This window comes from Aegilops tauschii, chromosome 2, assembly GCF_002575655.3.
Source record: "Aegilops tauschii subsp. strangulata cultivar AL8/78 chromosome 2, Aet v6.0, whole genome shotgun sequence".
NCBI lineage: Eukaryota > Viridiplantae > Streptophyta > Magnoliopsida > Poales > Poaceae > Aegilops > Aegilops tauschii.
In genome coordinates, this window is record NC_053036.3 from 624,876,222 (window position 1) to 624,895,278 (window position 19,057).

The 19,057-nt window shown below is 46.2% G+C and overlaps 3 protein-coding genes and 1 pseudogene across 3 annotated transcripts; 1 reads left to right on the forward strand and 3 right to left on the reverse strand.

Moving 5' to 3' along the window:
- Positions 1-3,114: 3,114 nt before the first annotated feature.
- Positions 3,115-3,677, reverse strand: LOC109765957 (AP2-like ethylene-responsive transcription factor SNZ). Its single transcript, XM_020324722.1, has 2 exons — positions 3,311-3,677; positions 3,115-3,191 (listed from the first exon to the last, which is right to left on the reverse strand). Exons 1-2 carry the CDS (start codon positions 3,675-3,677, stop codon positions 3,115-3,117), a joined length of 444 nt encoding a protein of 147 aa, XP_020180311.1.
- A 682-nt stretch (positions 3,678-4,359) lies between these two features.
- Positions 4,360-6,137, forward strand: LOC109765950 (probable phytol kinase, chloroplastic). Its single transcript, XM_020324715.4, has 6 exons — positions 4,360-4,738; positions 5,127-5,194; positions 5,270-5,401; positions 5,498-5,613; positions 5,716-5,830; positions 5,916-6,137. The coding sequence occupies exons 1-6, from the start codon at positions 4,463-4,465 to the stop codon at positions 6,109-6,111; spliced, it is 903 nt and encodes a 300-aa protein (XP_020180304.1). The 5' UTR covers positions 4,360-4,462; the 3' UTR covers positions 6,112-6,137.
- A 79-nt stretch (positions 6,138-6,216) lies between these two features.
- Positions 6,217-9,267, reverse strand: LOC109765949 (probable arabinosyltransferase ARAD1). The gene is made up of 3 exons (XM_020324714.4): positions 8,598-9,267; positions 7,815-8,068; positions 6,217-7,046 (listed from the first exon to the last, which is right to left on the reverse strand). The coding sequence occupies exons 1-3, from the start codon at positions 9,226-9,228 to the stop codon at positions 6,495-6,497; spliced, it is 1,437 nt and encodes a 478-aa protein (XP_020180303.1). The 5' UTR covers positions 9,229-9,267; the 3' UTR covers positions 6,217-6,494.
- Positions 9,268-11,932: 2,665 nt separating this feature from the next.
- Positions 11,933-18,699, reverse strand: LOC141041369 (WAT1-related protein At5g64700-like; annotated as a pseudogene).
- Positions 18,700-19,057: the final 358 nt, after the last annotated feature.

The window sequence follows — 19,057 nt, forward strand, 5'->3', positions numbered from 1 at the left end:
GCGCTTGTTATCCTGCTCAAATGCATCATGTTTACATTTGTTATATCTTAAGTCCGAACTGTCTTGCGAGTACTTTCATAGTACTCACCTGGCTTGTTGGTTTGGCCAGATGTAGACGAAGGCGATCTCATGGATGAAGAGTTTGATAGTGAGTCCGACGCCTAGAGGAATCCCAGTCAGTCCCGTGCGATCCTGGATGTTGGTCACTTGTATTATATACGCTTCCGCCACCCACAATAAGTCTCCTCGAGCCTCACTCCGACGCTCGAAGAGCTGTAGTTTTCAGGAGTCATATCACCCACTCCGCTATGATATTTCCACCACCGTTGTTATCGTGAGTTAGTAGTTATGCCACCCTATCCGCCTTTATGTTTTTATTGGCGTGTTTGTAATAAATTGTTGAGCAGTCTCCGCTCAACCTTGTATTATATTCAGTACTCCTGGTATTTTCGTCTGTGACCAAAATATTGTCTACTAGTGAGAAGGAATTCTTCTTTACTGGTCCGTAAAAGGGATCGGTCTCTCAATAAATATTTTTATTGGAAAACCGGTCGTGACAGGAGACAGGCATGGGGGGCTTTGCGGACGTCCGGGCCACTGCCACACCCGCGTCTGACCGCCCACGGCTTACTTGCGGTGTCGTCGATCCTCTTCGTAGCCTTATGCACGAGCTCCCGATTCTCGTTTATTTTGGCGTTGATATCAACAGTGAGGTCACCATGAAGCATAGGCCTTCCTCTCCTGTGTGAGGCCTTCCATCATCTTCTCATGCTATAAGTCGAGCAAACACGTATGGTGGGGGTGGGGATCTCCGGGACGAACTGTGTCTTGACCATGTGCAGTGGTGGAGCTAAAACCGCAAACCTGGGCGGGCCAGTGCAAAGAAAGACAACTACTTTTACTAGGATGGCCCAATTTACACATCAATTTCCAATATATTTGCTACACAATGGGCGGGCCATAACCTATTTTGCTAACACGTAGCTCCGCCGGTGACCAGGTGTGAGCATAGAGGGGGAGGTCATAAGCGCCTATACCGTAAAATAGATTTTCAACGGAATTAAAAAGACATATCTTATAGAATCGTAACCATAGAATACGACCTACCCTCTACTTCTACTCGAACTAGGGTTGTGCTCGAGGTCAGCACATAGAAATCATGACAAATTCGATTTGGTTTAGTTGCTCCTCCCAACCTCCCTCACAGCTTGTCTGGTACAGTGATTCTAGTGGAAACTAGCCGTTCCATCCCTTCCTACCTCTCGAGACGTAGCTCGGGGCATTTTATCTATCACATGGCCTAGCGGGCCCAAGTTGGTGTTGCAAGATGCACATGTAACCAACCTTTGTTCATGCTTCTCCCTCTTGACAGCATAGTCGAAGGGTGGCCTGTAGCTTGAACGGCGCCCAATGATGCGCTACTTTCGGCATCTTCTGGCGATGCAGCAGGGGTAGTACTTACTTATAGCTAACTATAGCTACTATTACATTGATTATAGGTAACGTGGTAACATGCTATAGCTAACCATGCTCTTAGTTACAACATCCAACACAAGACAATCCAAGGTTGCATGCAGCCACACCCAAAACAGCGACCTGTCTTATATCCTTTACGAGGGAAGGTCAAGCATCGTTGGCTAGCTTGCTCGGGTATGCACGTCTCTCAAATCCGTGGAATTTCTAACTACGCCCCAAATACAAAGAGGGACAGCACGCCGGAAAAAAGAACAAATGGCCCAACGATTTGTCGGTATCAAAGTCCCGTAATATCTCAGTGCACCATTGTTGCTTTAACTTATCACTTATGATCGCTTTAGTGTTTACAGTTGTGCTAGAATAAAAAAAACCTTAATGATAATGCCCACACGTGTGATGGCACTTATCAACATGGCCCAAATGCAGTCGATGTCGTTCAATTCATTTCTACGAATATTGAAACAGTTATCATCTAGATCGAGAGCCAAGTAAGCACCCAACGTCATGTGCGCGTTAGCATTTAGTGTCACATGTGTGGGCGCTCCTCGCCTGAACGGACACACGACGCTTGCCCGAACGTGGGTGAAACTGCTCTTCTTCCACATGACGCTCGCACGGTGGTAACTAGTTGATCACACACGACAACTATGGTTGACCATACATGGCAACTATGGTTTAACCACACGTGGCAACTCCAATTAGTTACACATTGTGCATATGTGGCAACTAGTTAATCAGACAGGGTAACAATGATTGACCATATATTGCAACTATGGTTTGATCACACGTGACAACTCTAATTAGTTACACATGACAACTATATTTAATGATACATGGCAACAATAGTTAATTACACATGACAACTAAAGTTGATTACCCACACGTTCGCGCTCATGGGGTGGGGGTGAGCAGTTGCCACACAGGGGCGTGTGAGCCGTCGTAGCTGCGTCCGAATGTGTGGGTAGTTTTAATGTTCACCCACACAGAGTCATGTGGGCTGTCTCCTGGGTACGATCGGACGAGTCGTGTGGCCGGGTGTCCATTATGCCACATGTGTGACAATTACCGGCGTCCAAAAAAAGTGATGTAAAATTTGGCTTTTGCGTGCAAAACACCCAAAGTCCAAATGCATGCATTCTTTCCTCCTCCACACAAGAAAAGACCCTATGCTCTCCTCCTCCCGCTGGCGCCGCCGCCAGTCTGCCCCGTCCTCGAATGGCCTTTAGGCCATGGAGGTGGGGAGGATTTCAGCCCCTGCCCTACCCCCGCGCCGATGTGTTGCTCGCCTTTGATCTGTTTTAGTGTTTGTTGCCATTGTTAGAGCAACTCCAATGGGGCGACCCATTTCGTCCGCGGCCGTCCGTTTGGGTCGGCGCGGACAAAAAAGCCGGCCCAACGCGCCGACTCAAACGGACGCCTGCCGACCCATTCCCGTCCCATTTTTGAGCCTGATTTGCGTTTGCGCGGACACGCGGCGGACGCGCGCGCTCGCCCTCTTCCTCACCGGGCCCGCTGGTCGGTGGCACATTGGATTCACACCCTCGCCCGCCTGCTACGTCGCCGACGCCGCCGACCATTTTTTCAGATAAAAATGGATACATAGATAGTTCTAGCATACACAGATAAAAGAAAAGACCACTACTCGTCGCTTTCTGACTCCGACTCGGTAATGTCCTCCTCCGACGTCTGAATGTAGGCGTCAGCATGCTGCTCGTCTTCAAAGTCCCAACCCGACGTTTCTCGTAGCTTCAGTTTCAATTGAGCTGCCTGCTTCCGCGAACGCTTGTCCTCCCGATAGGCGGCTCGCTCCCTCCTCCTCGCGTCCCTCTCCAACCTCCTTTGCTTGTAGAACTGGCGCTCGTCGACGAGCGCCACGCCACCAAGGCTTCCACGTCCTTCTCCGCGATGGCGAGGCGATGCTGCCGCCTCCGGTGGACACGACGATCCTCGTCGGTGAAAAGCCGCGGGAGAGGCGCCAGATCCTGTGCCCGCTGGCTGGACACGTTTGAAAAATTCATATCCCGACGAGGCCTCAGGAGGCGCCACGCCGACGCGTCGTGCGCGCGGGCCGCCTCCTCTGCGGTGTCGAAGGTGCCGAGGATGAGACGTTTCTCGCGAAACCAGATCTCGGAGGAGAAGGCGCCGGAGCGGCGCTCGCGGACTCCGCGAAAATCCGAAGCGCCCAGGCGGCGGATCGACATGGTGGTGCAGAGGCGGCGAGGCTAGTGAGGGGGGGGGAGACGAGTGGGCGGCGGACAGAGTGTGGAGGGAGCGCCTTCTTTATAACGAGCGCCGGCCGCGGCGCGCGCGAACCTTTCCCGCGCGCTGGAGCGCCAAACCAGTGCGCGTTAGGCCGCTTTCCTCCCGCGCGCTGGAGCGCCAAAACCAGGGCGACGACATGATCTAAAACGCGCGCGGTCATGAAATGGGTCGGCCCGGTGGGCGCACTGCCGACCCAAAACTAAAAGAGGACGGACGGCGGGCGGGCGGCCGACCAAACGGACAAAAAGCGAACAAAAACGCCGGTCGACCCGTTGGAGTTGCTCTTAGGTGGTCCACAAAGCCGGTTATTATTAGATCGGAACTTTGGAAGTATCTCTCTGGAATGAAATAAATAAATAAAGGGAAAACATCCTTGACCGGTGATGCTGTAGACTGACGGTGGTCCGGCAAGCCTAGGGACGGTCGACAGCGCACCCAGTCCCCTTGGGGTACCATCGGCACTGTCCACATCGGTCCATCTGGCCCCGCCCGCCTACTGACCAATGTGGCGGCGGGGGCTGCCGCTAGATTCACCAGCACCGCGCACGGCACGGGAAGTACGCCGCCGCGTCCAACCAACCGCTGTTCCCATCACGTTTAAAAAATATCCCCCGATCCAATCGCCGTCCCCGAGCGCGCGCCCCGACAAATCCGCCTGGCTCCCCGCCCGCTCCCTCGTCGCGTCCCTGTCTCCACTCTCCAGCGCCCATTTCCTTCACTTCTCATGGCGGCGGCGCGGCCCGCGCTCCCCTCCTCCCCGACCTCGCTGCTGCTCGCGCGCTCCATCTCCGCCCCCGACCTCGCCGCCCGGAGGCCGAGGCGGTGGCTCGTCGCCGCGGCCGGCGTCCCGGCCGTGGCGGGGGCGCTGGCGGCCTCGGCCTCGACGCCGGCGGCGTCCATGCTGCTGCGGGACGGCGGCGCCACGCTGCTCGTCACCGCCGGGGCATACTCCCTCGTGCGCGCCTTCGACGCGCTCACCGAGCGCCGCCTCGTCCAACAGGTCTCGTGCACTCCGCTCTCTCACCCGACCTCCCATTAATACGTACTACTAGTAACTCACTGACTAGCTGTGATCTGTTTACTAGTAACAGTGAACTCAACTAGTAACATCAATCACTAGAGCCTCCCTGATCTTCTAGAAAAACATCAATCACTAGGGAGATTACTACTGTATTTGTTTACTGAACTTGATTCAGTTAAAGGTCGTCCAGATTGAGCTTCCTGCTGTCAGCTTGCCACTGCTCTAAACTAATGACTAAATCTCAGCATGCACAGTAAAAAAACTGGCCTAGTTATTTCGATTGATCAGACACGAATTGATCAATAACTACCTCGTCTGGCTCCTTGCTTGGTTGCTAATTTGTGGTACTTGTCACCATTGAAGGCAGAGCTTGAGCAGGAAGGTTGTGCATGTGCTATCCGGGGTCTTTTTCATGGCTTCATGGCCACTCTTCAGGTACTCCTCCAACTTCTTATGCTCAAAATGCTTGCATCAGTAGAGATCTTAACATAGAGATGCTCTGTTTTGCAGCAATTCTACCAGTGCACGGTTCTTCGCAGCGGTAGTTCCGTTCCTGAACTGCGTAAGGCTTCTCACCTACGGGCTCGGCTTCTACTCCGACGAAGCTCTAGTAAAATCGGTGACCCGTGAAGGAAAACGAGAGTAATCCCAATGTGCCAGCGATGATATTCAGTTGTGATCCTCCGTTCTTCTTTGAGACGGCACCTCCCTGATACAATCTATTATGGTCTCTGACAGGGAATTGCTGCGAGGCCCTCTGTACTATGTCATCGTGCTACTGATCATTGTTCTAGTCTTTTGGCGGGACTCCCCGATCGGGATCGTTTCCTTGTCGATGATGAGCGGTGGTGACGGTAAGACGGAAATTGGTTACAGGCCCTGTAAACACCGCATTACACTTGACGACTTGTTCGTTTTCCCTGAGTTTCTCCACCTGCTTGATTTTGGCTTCGCAGGCTTTGCTGACATTGTCGGGAGAAGGTTCGGCTCGCTCAAGCTGCCATTCAACAAGAAGAAGAGCTGGGTCGGGAGTGCCGCGATGTTCATCTCTGGGTTCCTGCTATCTGCACTGTATGGTTCTTGCGGCGCGCTCCCGTTGTCTTGATAGAATTTCGCAAGGCGTTGCTGATGTATTCTCTCTGTTTTGTTGTTGCAGGATGCTGTCCTATTTCTCGTGGCTTGGTTACATCCATGTCAGCTGGGATCAGGCGCTTGGTAAACTGGTTCTCGTTGCGCTGGCAGCCACTGTGGTGGAGTGTATTCCTGTAACTGATGTTGTAGATGACAATATCTCTGTTCCCTTGGCCACCATGTTGGTAGCCTTTCTGTTGTTTGGCAACACTGCAAATTGAATATATGAACAAATGTTTTGAGCTCCTCCTGTACTGCCACCAGAAGTTCTCTCATCTCCTTTTTCCCCTTTGAAGCAAAAATATAGGCATCAGGACACCCATGTCTAGGTAAACATTTGTTTTCAACAATTTGTACCAATATACATCAATCCGTATCCAGCCTTCGCAATTCGTTTCAAATGGACAATTTCTTCAGTGAACAAACAAACCCCGTACAACAGCTCATCGAGCAATATGGGAAATCATTCCTAAATAGTGCAAAAAGGATGAAGAAGTATCTGCCTACAGTTACATGCTCATATTTGCAACTACCAGGGGAAAAAAATTAATTGACTTGCAGTCAGCTGAGCTTTTCGTTGAGGATCAGCGACTAAGAGAGATGGTCAGGTACAATGGCACCGAAGTGGGATTGATGCGCCTTCAGGCTTCCGCTTCTCACGGATGACCGCTTCTTGAATCATCGGCAACTTCTGATGAATCTTCTTCCAAATGTGGTTCACAGCACCATCTTCTGGGGCAGAGACCTTGCTACTTTGGTGAGTGTTTTCGTACTCAAAGATATGCTGGACTCCAGCCAGGTTTCTTCTGAATTCATCCTTCTGCTGCTTGGAGATATTCCTTAGGTAGTTCGTTAGCCATTTGGGTCTCATTGCGTTACCGACTGACACAAAAATGGAGAATTCTGTGTAGTCTATCATCCCTTCGAAAGGAAGCTCAATGTCATCGCTGACAATGACTGGTATGCAAAGACTTGCAATGGCATCAAACAGACGACATGAACTTGGGGTGTCCCCAGCTGGGTGCAAGCAAAATTCTGATGTCCGCATCCCTTTTATTGATTGTTCACGTCCTGTGGCATTAGGAAAACCTTCTTCCATGACAACATCAGGCTCATTAACCATCAAGTCCCACAGTTTTTCACGCACCAAACCACCCTGAAATAAATACGTGAATTAATCAGATAGGTGGTTTAAATTAGTATTTTGCAAGCAGTATAACCTAGGCCGAAGTTAGTTACTTCACTCAGATATACAAATCATGGGGGCAACTTAATGCTACAGCTTAATCGTGTATTTCTGTTGTCAATATAAATCTTTAAAAAAGGTATCAGAACGATAAAAACTATGCCATGGAGTTCTATTTATGTAGACTGCATAAGCAATAAAGTCCCATTGAGAGCACAGTGCTTTTCAGTGTTTTTAAAGCACAATGGTTCAAATCATACTTTCTGGAATAGAATAATAGATACATTAAAAATAGAGCCAAACATTTATGTTTGAAAGGTCTAGCCTCGCATATATTTGAAGATCTTCAAGTAGAATGAACCATTTACCATAAGTTTATTTTTTTTATTAAGAGTGCTAGTTTCAGGTATTACATACTACCTCTGTACACTAATATAAGACATTTTTACAGTTTAATTTGAACTGCAAAAACGTCTTACATTAGTGTATAGAGGGAGTATGTGATAAGCAATTTCAGGAATTTCAAAGCTGGCAAAAAATAAAAACAATGCAACCCAGGCTCAAGAAGTAAATCACAAGCACTATATGTACACATTTTCACATTTTTTATGAAATTAATGATGAAACCCAAGCAATGAAGTGACTAGTCAGGTACAAGATGGAATCCAGATTGCAGATAAACCTTTCCAAATATAATGCATAAATCAAGAGCTTTATTTTATGATTAATAGTATGTACCCGATGCCTGTGTTTGGCTCCCTTGAAGTACAAAAGAGTGGGGCGATCCATATTTTCTGACAGGTGCAGGGTAGGGAGCAAATGTGTGTAAGGCACAATGACATCTTTGAGCAATGACACCTGAGTGTGCTGTATCATTTTTGAAGAGTTGCCGCCTGCAGATTTTGAATCGAGTTTGTACCAGCCGCCAAAATCAACCACCAGTAGAATTGCTGGAGCAATCTCCGCCCGGACATGCCACATTGCCATAGGGTCTGTCAAAGAATGCCTCAATATTTAACATGACCTGAGCAACCAGAAGAAAAATAAGCTGCTAGGAAAATCAATCTTCACGAAGACAGAAGCAATACGCCAAACTTTGGCACCAATTGCATAAAAATACAGTATTCTCAGTCCAATGCCCAAGTGCGCTAATATGTACACACACTTGGAAGATAACTGGTATATTTCAGGTAAGCCACTACCTGGCTGTGAAATCCTACGAAACCAATAAGCTTAACTAGTTATGCTGACATGAATTAAAATTATGCAAAAAGTATTTCTAATTTGCGGGTTAATGCATTATCAGGGTTCTCCGGTGATTGCAGATAAAATTCTTTCAAAGTGTGTTAATATGTATACACACTTGCATGATCCACAGTAAAAGTTTCTTAACTAGTGACATTTGAAGTTAAGCCACTTCCTTGGCTGAGAAAACCATTAATAAATCAATGAAAGCAATGCTTATATTTGTGGGGTTAGTGCATTATAAGTACAAGATCCGGAGTTCCCCAGCCGAGTTACCTGTGAGGACGAAGACGTGGTCGCGGCCGCCGGACCGGCGCCAGGCCGGGTGGGCGGTAACGCGGTCGACGACCTCCCGCTGGCGGCGGTAGTCACCATTCCCCTCCTTCCTGCGGAAGGCGCCCTTGGTGGCGCCCCACCCGAGCTCCATCTCCGCGGAGAGCGTGGCGAAGAAGGGCACGAACACGACGTCGGCCTCCCTCCAGTCGGCGACGACCCTCACCACCGCGGACGCGGGGGCGGCGGGGCCGAGGAGGGAGCGCAGGAGCCAGTACTCGGCGCTGTACTGCCGGATGAGGGGGCTGGCGGGGTAGGGCGGGTGGTCGCGCGGCGGCGGGTGGTCCGGGTCGGAGGAGGCCGGGATGCGGGCGTCGGCGGCCGGGAGCGACCAGTAGAGGTCGAGCAGGCCGTGGTTGAGCGCGCGCGGGAGGTCGGCGACGTAGACGCTGAGGCGGCGGCGGTGGCCGGGGTCGTGGTCGGTGGTGCGCGCGGAGGGGAGGAGGGGCGGGGAAGAGGACGGCCTGAGGAGGAGGAAGGAGAGGGAGAGCAGGAGGAGGGCGGGGACGGCGAGCAGGGCGGGGCGCTTCATCGCCGCCCGCCGGATCTCGCCTGAGATGGGAGGCGGCGGCATGGTGGGGAGGGGGAGAGGGATGCCCTCCGTGGCACGCTTCGCCTGAATTTTGTATTGTAGTATCTGAATTCCAAATTTAGTTCAGTATTCGTGAAATCTCCACAAACAAATTGCTCAGAGAAAATACCGTTCTCCCTCCAGTATTTGAATACTTCTCGCATATGTTGTTTTGAACATCTATAAGGTTATACTCTAATGAGCATTTGTGTGAAACAATGTTGGAGACGGCTTGGGCATCTCCAACAACGCGCGCCACGCAGAAAAAGCGTTTGCAACGTGCTGATCGTCAGTTTTTGCGCAGCGAGGAGCGCTTACTCCAGCGGCTGCTGAAAAATTTAGCGCGTGCGAACCGCTGAAAAAAAAACTGCGCGTGCTCTCGCACAAACAACATATGCACTCCAAACACAACCAAGAAGATCAAACACAAACAAAAAAAATCACCAATAAATAGTTCAATTTAAATTATTACAACTCAAACAAATAGTTTATCTTGCAATAGAACAAATAGTTCAACAATACAACATCAAACATACAACTCATGATGCTCTTTGTCGGTCATTCCATGCCCACCACTCCTCGATGAGATCCTTCTGAAGATCATCATGCGTTTTGGCACGTCAAATGGCATGATAGGAGGCAACAAAACGGGCCACCCTCACATCCCTCCGCCGCACTCGCACGGGATGTCCCAAGAGTTCATACTGAGAGTAGTCTAAATATTGGCCACGCTCATTCTCGATGATCATATTGTGCATGATATACCAAAGCATCTTTTGATCCCAAAATCTAGCCGTTCCTCTCACAATGGCAAATTGGACTTGCAAAATCCCAAAAGCTCTCTTCACATCTTTTCTAGCCACCGCCTGAGCATTGTGGAAATCAAGATTTTTCTTACCTTCCGGTTTTTTCAACGGCTTCACAAATGTTTTCCACTTTGAATAGATGTCATCCGCAAGATAGTAGTCATAGTTGTATGTATGGCCATTTGCTACAAACTGCACAGGTGGCAGTTCACCATTTGCAATCTTATTCATCAGTGGTGACCGATTAACAACGTTGATGTCATTCAAAGATCCAGGCATTCCAAAAAAGCATGCCAAATACAAGTCTCTTGATTGGCCACTGCTTCAAGGATTATAGTGGAACCCTTTTTTTGGCCGTGGAATTGTCCATGCCATGCCTTAGGAAAGTTCTTCCAACTCCAATGCATGCAATCTATTGATCCAAGCATACCCGGGAACCTGCGAGCTTTGTTCATCTACAAAAGCCTTGCGGCGTCTTCCGCATTGGGAGATATCAAATACTCCGGGCCAAACACTTGCACAATTCTGACTGCGAAGCCCTTGACACACATGATGGCTTGACTCTCACCCATGGCCAAGTGGTCATCAACTAGATCAGCCGGAGTACAGTATGCCAACATACGCAAAGCGGCTTTCACCTTTTGAAAGGTGCTATGCCCGAGCTCTCCGGCGGCATTCCTCCTTTGCTGAAAAAACCTATCATGGCTCGGTAGTTTCTCTGCAATGCGCCTGAACAACTCGGTGCTCATCCTAAACTGGCGCCGGAAGTACGACCCGGGGTACATGGGATTATCCACAAAATAGTGCCTCATCAATCTGTTGTGGGCATCGATCCTATCCCTCCTAATTTTTCGCCGACCCATAACCGAACCACCGTGCTTCGGTTTTTTTATTGATGTGCATAGCTAGGATCATAGCAAGATCCTCCTCCTCTTCAATATCAAATTCTTCTTCGGAAGAATCATATGACGAACTCATCTACAATGTTCAATTTAATCTAGGCTACAAAAACTACAAACAACATGCACCAAATTCATGTAAAAATGTGAATTTGAAGCAATACATACCTTGCAAGCGTTTTGCCGAACACCTTGTGAGCGCTGAGCGGCAGTGGGTGGCCAGGCGCTGTTCGTCGGAGGAATGGCGCGCGCGAGGGACGGCGGCGACTGCAGGGAGACGGAGGAAGCAGCGGCGGCGCGGGGATAGGCCATGTAAGCGCCGGAATGGTCGCCGGAACAAATGGGGTGGTGCGGGTGGCGGCGCCAGCGCCTGAGTCGGGGTAGGTGGAAGTCGCGAGCGGCCGCTCGAGTGCGCGGCGGGTGGTAGCGGGCGCAGCAAATAAACGCGGCGCGATGGCATTTCGGACCACGCGTTGAACTCTTTATGCCGTGCACGCGGTTATTGCGCCTCTGCTGGAGCTCCCGGAGCGGTTGCGCGCGCGCAAAAAACCAAAATTTCTAGCGCGGTGCTTATATAGCGTGATTGTTGGAGATGCTCTTAAATAAGAAGAATGCAACACCGGGAAATACTAACAATAATGTTATTATATCATAACATACAAAAAAATTGTCCAACAAAACACTAACACCTCGCTCGCATGTGCGTCCTGCTAATACATTGAGCGAGCGTTTCGTGATGTAGACACATAACACCCAAATCACTAGTTTGTGCAATTGCATGTGTTGTCAAGTTGAAGATATTGTCCTAGATGGCATCACAATTGTATAATCCAATAAGATAGATACCATGTAAACTAGTGGTTTACTTCACTGGAAAACATTAATGCATCATGACATATCTTGGGATTGGTCAAACCGTTTTAGTTTACTATATCTCACATGTTAACCACAATTGGTGTCAGCTGCTAATACAGAGCTCACTTGAGACTAGCTTCCCCAAAATCAAGGACCAAATCTTGGGTCCTCACACTTTGAGTATGGGTAGGTTGCGCCTGAAGCTTTTCGGTGCTTGAATATGATGTCGTCTTCGTGCAGAGTTATTTGGCCTTTCCATAGAGGTACATACACAAACCACTGAAAACCAATGCACTACCCAACAAGCTGCCATATAACAGTAAAATGTATCAATTATGGAATAAAGAGTATATAGTATAAACGTTAAAGCAAGAAACTGTCAAGCTATGATATTTGATGTAATTTAGTGAAAATGTAAAACTAAACCACAACATTCGTTAGGCTACATTGTTCTATAGGGGTCACTACATTTACACAACTCATCAGTTATACACAGGGACTGAGCTAGGGGTGTGTTGGGGCCATGTCCCCCCCCCCCCCCCCCCCCCATGTGATTATTTTCTCAAACAACCTCCTCTTTATTAGCTCAAAATAGTCTAAAAACTTGTGTTTGCCCCCTGTATAACATTCCTAGCTCTATCCCTGATTATACATACATCATGATAAGCACAAATATATTTAAACACCATTTTCTTGAAATTAAATAAAGGCACTTTTGAGTTCTCCCTAGGCTATTTTTTCTTCAAGTCACACTTTACAATTTTGTGCAATTTTGTTAGATAATGGTAGCTACATTGAGAATACACACACCCCGGGAACAAAGACATTATGTCCAATTATAATACATACATACATACAAGAAAACAAAAATACTTGAATATGAGTCCGAATACTAGATCAAGATACACATAACTCTCCCAATGTGATGCTTTCTCCTAGTAATAATGCCCCAAGAACCATGGTGAAGACAATCGATAATGTGTTGAACATTGGTGGAAATACAATGCCCCACTTTTCCACAACATATATATATATATTCAACCAATACTTAGCGGTTGTGCTAAGTCCAGCAATTGTTCAAAATCAAGTATGTGCCACATTATTTCCTATAGTTTTTAACTACCAAGTTAATAAAAAATATAGAAACAACTGCTTTTAATATTCAACATCGTGAAGGAGTTGGATCTCAAACCATATAGGAAGTCCTCGTAAGTAAGTTTTTACAATTTTGAACTTAGTTAACATTTAACTTTTAACAATGATATGCCCATTGGGACCCTTTGATTCAAAGGATTCTCATAGGAATGTTGGAGGATTAGAATCCTCAGGAATTTTTCCTATGTTGGTTGTTGATTCATAGGATTGAATCCTATAGGAATTTTTCATAAGGACTTCTTTGTACAGCTTCCCATAGGATTTCTAGCATCCACTCAAACATGTTTGAAATAATACTTTTTTTCCTCTGATGCAATTAAACCAAAATCCTATAGGATTGAGATGAGCATGACATTCCAATACTATGTTTTTCCTATTCCCATGTTCTTAGAATCATGCAAATCAAATAGGCCCTAATTTTGGTAGATAGAATAAAGGTTGAATACACCACAAAATAATCTCTAACCAATCTTTTCCTTACAAGTTCTCTTGTATCTACAATCAGAACCTATCTTGGTTGGGTTGCTTGATTTTTGCTCACTAAACTAAGATTAACTTATACATATAGTGGATTATTAATTAGATTTGACAAAGTAGTGAATATTTAGGCAATAGTAAAGGTTTTCTAGAATTGAACACATTCTGGAAAAGACTTGCCGAGTAGACAATTGTAAATAGTTAAATGTTCCATCCTACTTGCCAGGCAAGTTTGTCCCTTCATAAAAATATTCCTGTGACACATGTTTGCAAGTCACCAAGAACACAGGTGAACACTGATGGCCAATGTTTCCATGGATACACCTTTAAACTTTCGCCTGCATTATTGGAAACGCTACATTATTACCGGTCAAGAACAAGGATAAAAAAATCAAATCATGTTATGCCTATTAGGGGAAATCATAGATAAAAGCCTTAGAACGAAATCACCGCGCAAGGACAAGGTTACTAGTAATTTTAATTAATTAGTAGAGGAAAGCCGGAAGGGGGGAGGGGGGCGAGCGCCCCCTAGTTGCAGTGTCCATGGTAGTACTAATTCAGCTGATTGATTTTGATGTGAACATATATAGGGTAGTTCATCGAGCGTCTATACCCGACAAAAGCATTGATGAAGAGCCATGCAAGAGCCTTTGTATCCGATTCTTTCCACTTCCCTCTGCGGATTTGTCATACATATTCTTGAATCAATGGTTAAAATTTATGACCTTTCGAGGAGTAGGGCAAATGGCAAGATGAAAATGACACCTAGAATGCTTCTATAACAGAGCAATGAGAATACAAACATGTCGCCATCAAATGCTACCTTGCCTAACAGTATAGTTCCTGTGTTGAAGAGCTCCACAAGGACCGCCACACAGACATTTGGTTTCCACCTGCTTCCTATGTAGCAGTTTCAGTCAAAATATTAGCAAACAAATGTGTTTTATCGCAGTTTAAAATGTAGAACATCGTCAACAACAGTCATACAAAAACCATGTATGAGATCCATATAGATGCACGTAGTGGATAAATACTTTGTTGTGATGCACAGAAAAAGAAAAATTCTTATATCCCATGAAGAATGTGTCTGTTACATGGACACATTGGGGCATACTCGTAATCTAAGTATCCATTTTTTCATTTAAATAAACATTCACATAATTAGCCATAAACTTTTGCAAATATGAGCAAGAAAAGCAATCAACTTTCCACTGTATATTTAGTTGAGCTTGCAGAAATTGCAATGAACTTTCCCACTTTATTTAGGTGAACGAGCTGAGCTTCTAAGAAAGGATGATATTTTCAAATGTGAGAATTAACTTCTCAAGGGCAGAAATCCACAACTGCTTTCAAGCAAAGAAAAACCCTTTGCACCAAACACAGTATGCCTAGTAATATTTGATGCGGATTTGGTGAACATGTGATGACCCACAAGTATAGGGGATCAATTGTAGCTCTTTTCGATAAGTAAGAGTGTCGAACCCAACGAGAAGCATAAGGAAATGACAAGTAGTTTTCAGTAAGGTAGTGTCTGCAAGTGCTAAAATTGTAAGTAGTGGAGTAGTTTGATAGCAATATAATTTGTAACGAGCAAGTAACGATAGTAGTAACAAAAGTGCAATGATACGTCTCCGTCGTATCTATAATTTTTTATTGTTCCATGCCAATATTATACAACTTTTATATACTTTTGGCAACCTTTTATATTATTTTTGGGACTAACATATTGATCCAGTGCCCAGTGCCAGTTCCTGTTTGTTGCATGATTTATGTTTCGCAGAAACCCCATGTCAAACAGAATCCAAACGGGATAAAAACGGACGGAGAATATTTTTGGAATATTTGGAGAATTCCAGAAGAAAAATCCATGCGAGACGGTGCCCGAGGGAGGCACGAGGCAGGGGGGCGCGCCCCTGACCCTCGTGGGCTCCCCGTAAGGCGGTTGATGCCCTTCTTCGGCCGCAAGAAAGCTAATTTTTAGGAAAAAATCACGGCGAAGATTTCAGTCCAATCGGAGTTACGGATCTGCATATATATATACGAAACGGTGAAAGGGCAGCGGACGAGAACGCAGAAACAGAGAGAGACAGAGAGACAGATCCAATCTCGGAGGGGCTTTCGCCCCTCCCATGCCATGGAGGCCAAGGACCAGAGGGGAAACCCTTCTCCCATCTAGGGAGGAGGTCAAGGAAGAAGAAGGAGGGGGGCTCTCTCCCCCTCGCTTCTGGTGGTGCCGAAACGCCGCCGGGGGCCATCATCATCACCGCGATCTTCACCAACACCTACGCCATCTTCACCAACATCTCCATCACCTTCCCCCATCTATCTACAGCGGTCCACTTTCCCACAACCCGATGTACCCTCTACTTGAACATGGTGCTTTATGCTTCATATTATTATCCAATGATGTGTTGCCATCCTATGATGTCTGAGTAGATTTTCGTTGTCCTATCGGTGGTTGATGAATTGCTATGATTGATTTAATTTTCTTGTGGTTATGTTGCTGTCCTTTGGTGCCCATCATATGAGCGCGCGCGTGGATCACACCATAGGGTTAGTTATATGTTGATAGGACTATGTATTGGAGGGCAAGAGTGACAGAAGCTTCTACCTAGCATAGAAATTGATGCATACGGGATTGAAGGGGGACCAATATATCTTAATGCTATAGTTTGGTTTTACCTTAATGAACGTTAGTAGTTGCGGATGCTTGCTAATAGTTCCAATCATAAGTGCATAGAATTCCAAGTAAGGGATGACATGCTAGCAGTGGCCTCTCCCACAAAAAACTTGCTATCTGTCTAGTAAATTAGTCAATTGCTTAGGGACAATTTGGCAACTCCTACAACCACTTTTCCACACTCGCTATATTTACTTTATTGTGTCTTTATCTAAACAACCCCTACTTTTTATTTACGCGCTCTTTATATTCTTGCAAGCCTATCCAAAAACACCTACAAAGTACTTCTAGTTTCATACTTGTTCTAGGTAAAGCGAACGTCAAGCGTGCGTAGAGTTGTATCGGTGGTCGATAGAACTTGAGGGAATATTTGTTCTACCTTTAGCTCCTCGTTGGGTTCGACACTCTTACTTATCGAAAGAGGCTACAATTGATCCCCTATACTTGTGGGTTATCATGCAACAAGGTAGCCCAATCCTTTTGAGACAAAGAACAGTTCAAAACGGTCTCTTATGATAAGCAAAGCATTCCTGAGGGTACACGGGAATTTCATCTAGTCACTTTCATCATGTTGGTTCGATCTGTGTTTGCTACTTTGATAATTTGACATGTGGGTGGACCGGTGCTTAGGTGTTGTTCTTACTTGAACGAACCTTCTACTTGTGATTAACCCTCCCGCAAGCATCCGCAACTATGAGAGAAGTATTAAGAATAAATTCTAACCATAGCATTAAACTTTGGGGTCCAATCGGTCCCTTACGGAATAGCGCATAAACTGGGGTTTAAGTTTCTGTCACTCTCGCAACCCACCATATAATTGCTACTCCACAATGCATTCCCTTAGGCCCAAATATGGTGAAGTGTCATGTAGTCGACGTTCACATGACACCACTAAGGGAATCACAACATACATACTATCAAAATATCGAACACATATCAAGTTCACATGATTACTTGCAACATGATTTCTCCCGTGACCTCAAGAACAAAAGTAACTACTCACAAATGATAAACATGCTCATGATCAGAGGAGTATTAAATAGCATATTGGATCTGAACATATAATCTTTCACCAAATAAATCATATAGTAATCAACTACAAGATGTAATCAACACTATACTAGTCACCCACAAGCACCAATCTATAGTTCCGGTAACAAGATTGAACACAAGAGATGAACTAGGGTTTGAGATGAGATGGTGCTGTTGAAGATGTTGATGGAGATTGCCCTCCCAAAGATGGGAGAGTTGTTGGTGATGATGATGACGATGATTTCCCCCTCCGGGAGGGAAGTTCCCCCGGCGGAATCGCTCCGCCGGAGGGCAAAAGTGCTCCTGCCCAAGTTCAGCCTCGAGGCGGCGGCGCTTCATCCCGAAAGTCCTCCCTTTATTTTTTCTAGGTCAAAACGACCTATATATCAGAAGATGGGCACTGGAGGTGGGCCGAGGAGGCCACAACCCCCCAGGGCGCGCTGGGGGGCCTGGCGCGCCCAGGTGGGTTGTGCCCCCTGGTGGCCCCCCTCTGGTAGTTATTTGTTCCAGTAATTCTTACTTATTCCATAAAAAATCCTCGTGAAGTTTCAGCTTGTTTGGAGTTGTGCAGAATAGGTAACCTGACGTAACTTTTTCAAGTCCAGATTTCCAACTGCTAGAATTCTCCCTCTTGGTGTGTACCTTGCAAATTATGAGAGAAAAGGCATTAGAATTACTCCAAAAAGCATTATTATGATAAGAACATTATAAATAACAGTAAGAAAACATGATGCAAAATGGACGTATTAACATGCCGCTTCCACAGAGACCATTTGTGAATAGTAAATTAAAAAAACGCTAGGAAAAAACGTGATTTTTTTTGTAACGTATGTGGTCGAATGGTATACTCGTGTACAAAGTTTCACGTAGAAATGACATCCATGATATTCTGGGAAAAAAATGGCAAATCAAAACTATATTTGAAAACACTGTTTGAATAAATAGCAAGGTCATATTGCATTTTCTTCACTGTGGATACCTTAGGTGTCATTTCCTAAAAAAACTTCACATGTGAATAGAATGGCGGTCAAGTTTCATACCCAAATTCCAGATTTGTTTCTAATATTTCTTTTCGAATTTACAATTAAAGTGGGTGTGCGTAGAATAACAACTTTTAAATTAACATTCCTTTCAAAAAATAACTTCTAAATTAAGTTCTTGATAACTGCTATGTGGAGTGATCAACGCATTAACCTTGTCAGGCCAAACTGCCTCGGCGCCGCCACAATGCCAAACAGCACACCGGCATGCGCTTGTCCATCAACCCGCGTCCAACACTGAGGCTCCACTTCGGCACGCCATCACCATCATCTTCGATGCGGTAGATAGAACACCGCTCACCTATTGGGCCCTCATCGTCTTCTACAGCTGCCAACGAGCCCACACGATGCCCACCACCACAATGCTCTCACGGTGATTCCTTCAAGAAAGACATGGGGCCCAGAGCGCTGTCGCCGCCCATCACAGTTAGGGTTTTGACCCAAGTGGCAGTGTGGTGGAAGAGGTAGGGCAGACCCGGCCAGCCGACGTCTCCAAGAAGAAAATCGGCGCCCTCGAGGGTCGTCGCCATCGCGGCCGGCCGTAGCCGACCATGGAGTTATCCGGATCTGACCCCCACTACCCGCTCCGCTCACAGGCTTGTGACCAGCTAGACGGAATGGAGCTAGTTAGGGCATGTACAATGATTGATAAGATAGTCTTATCTTAAGTCTTGCATGTGATTTAGAGATGACAAAAGAACATGTATACAATGGGTTATCTCTTAGCCTTAACTTCAATAACTAGCTATTCCTAAAAATATGATGAGACATATTGTGCTAAGAGATCATCTCTTGTCTTCTCTAAAATAAGAGAAGACAAGCCTTTTCTTATGATTTCTCTCTCCTCCATCTTATCATTTATCCTACGTGGCATACCTAAGATAGAAC

Bases quoted from the DNA above. Each gene is read 5' to 3' on its own strand.
- LOC109765957 (XM_020324722.1), bottom strand. From the start codon at position 3,677: ATGTCGATCCGCCGCCTGGGCGCTTCGGATTTTCGCGGAGTCCGCGAG. The intron at 3,192-3,310 runs GTTGGAGAGGGA...GGGACTTTGAAG, and splicing joins CAGTTCTACAAGCAAAGGAG to ACGAGCAGCATGCTGACGCC.
- LOC109765950 (XM_020324715.4), top strand. From the start codon at position 4,463: ATGGCGGCGGCGCGGCCCGCGCTCCCCTCCTCCCCGACCTCGCTGCTG. The intron at 4,739-5,126 runs GTCTCGTGCACT...CATTGAAGGCAG, and splicing joins AGCGCCGCCTCGTCCAACAG to AGCTTGAGCAGGAAGGTTGT. The intron at 5,614-5,715 runs GTAAGACGGAAA...TTGGCTTCGCAG, and splicing joins GATGATGAGCGGTGGTGACG to GCTTTGCTGACATTGTCGGG.
- LOC109765949 (XM_020324714.4), bottom strand. From the start codon at position 9,228: ATGCCGCCGCCTCCCATCTCAGGCGAGATCCGGCGGGCGGCGATGAAG. The intron at 8,069-8,597 runs GTAACTCGGCTG...ATTCTTTGACAG, and splicing joins CCACGTCTTCGTCCTCACAG to ACCCTATGGCAATGTGGCAT. The intron at 7,047-7,814 runs GTACATACTATT...TATTTATTTCAG, and splicing joins GAGCCAAACACAGGCATCGG to GGTGGTTTGGTGCGTGAAAA.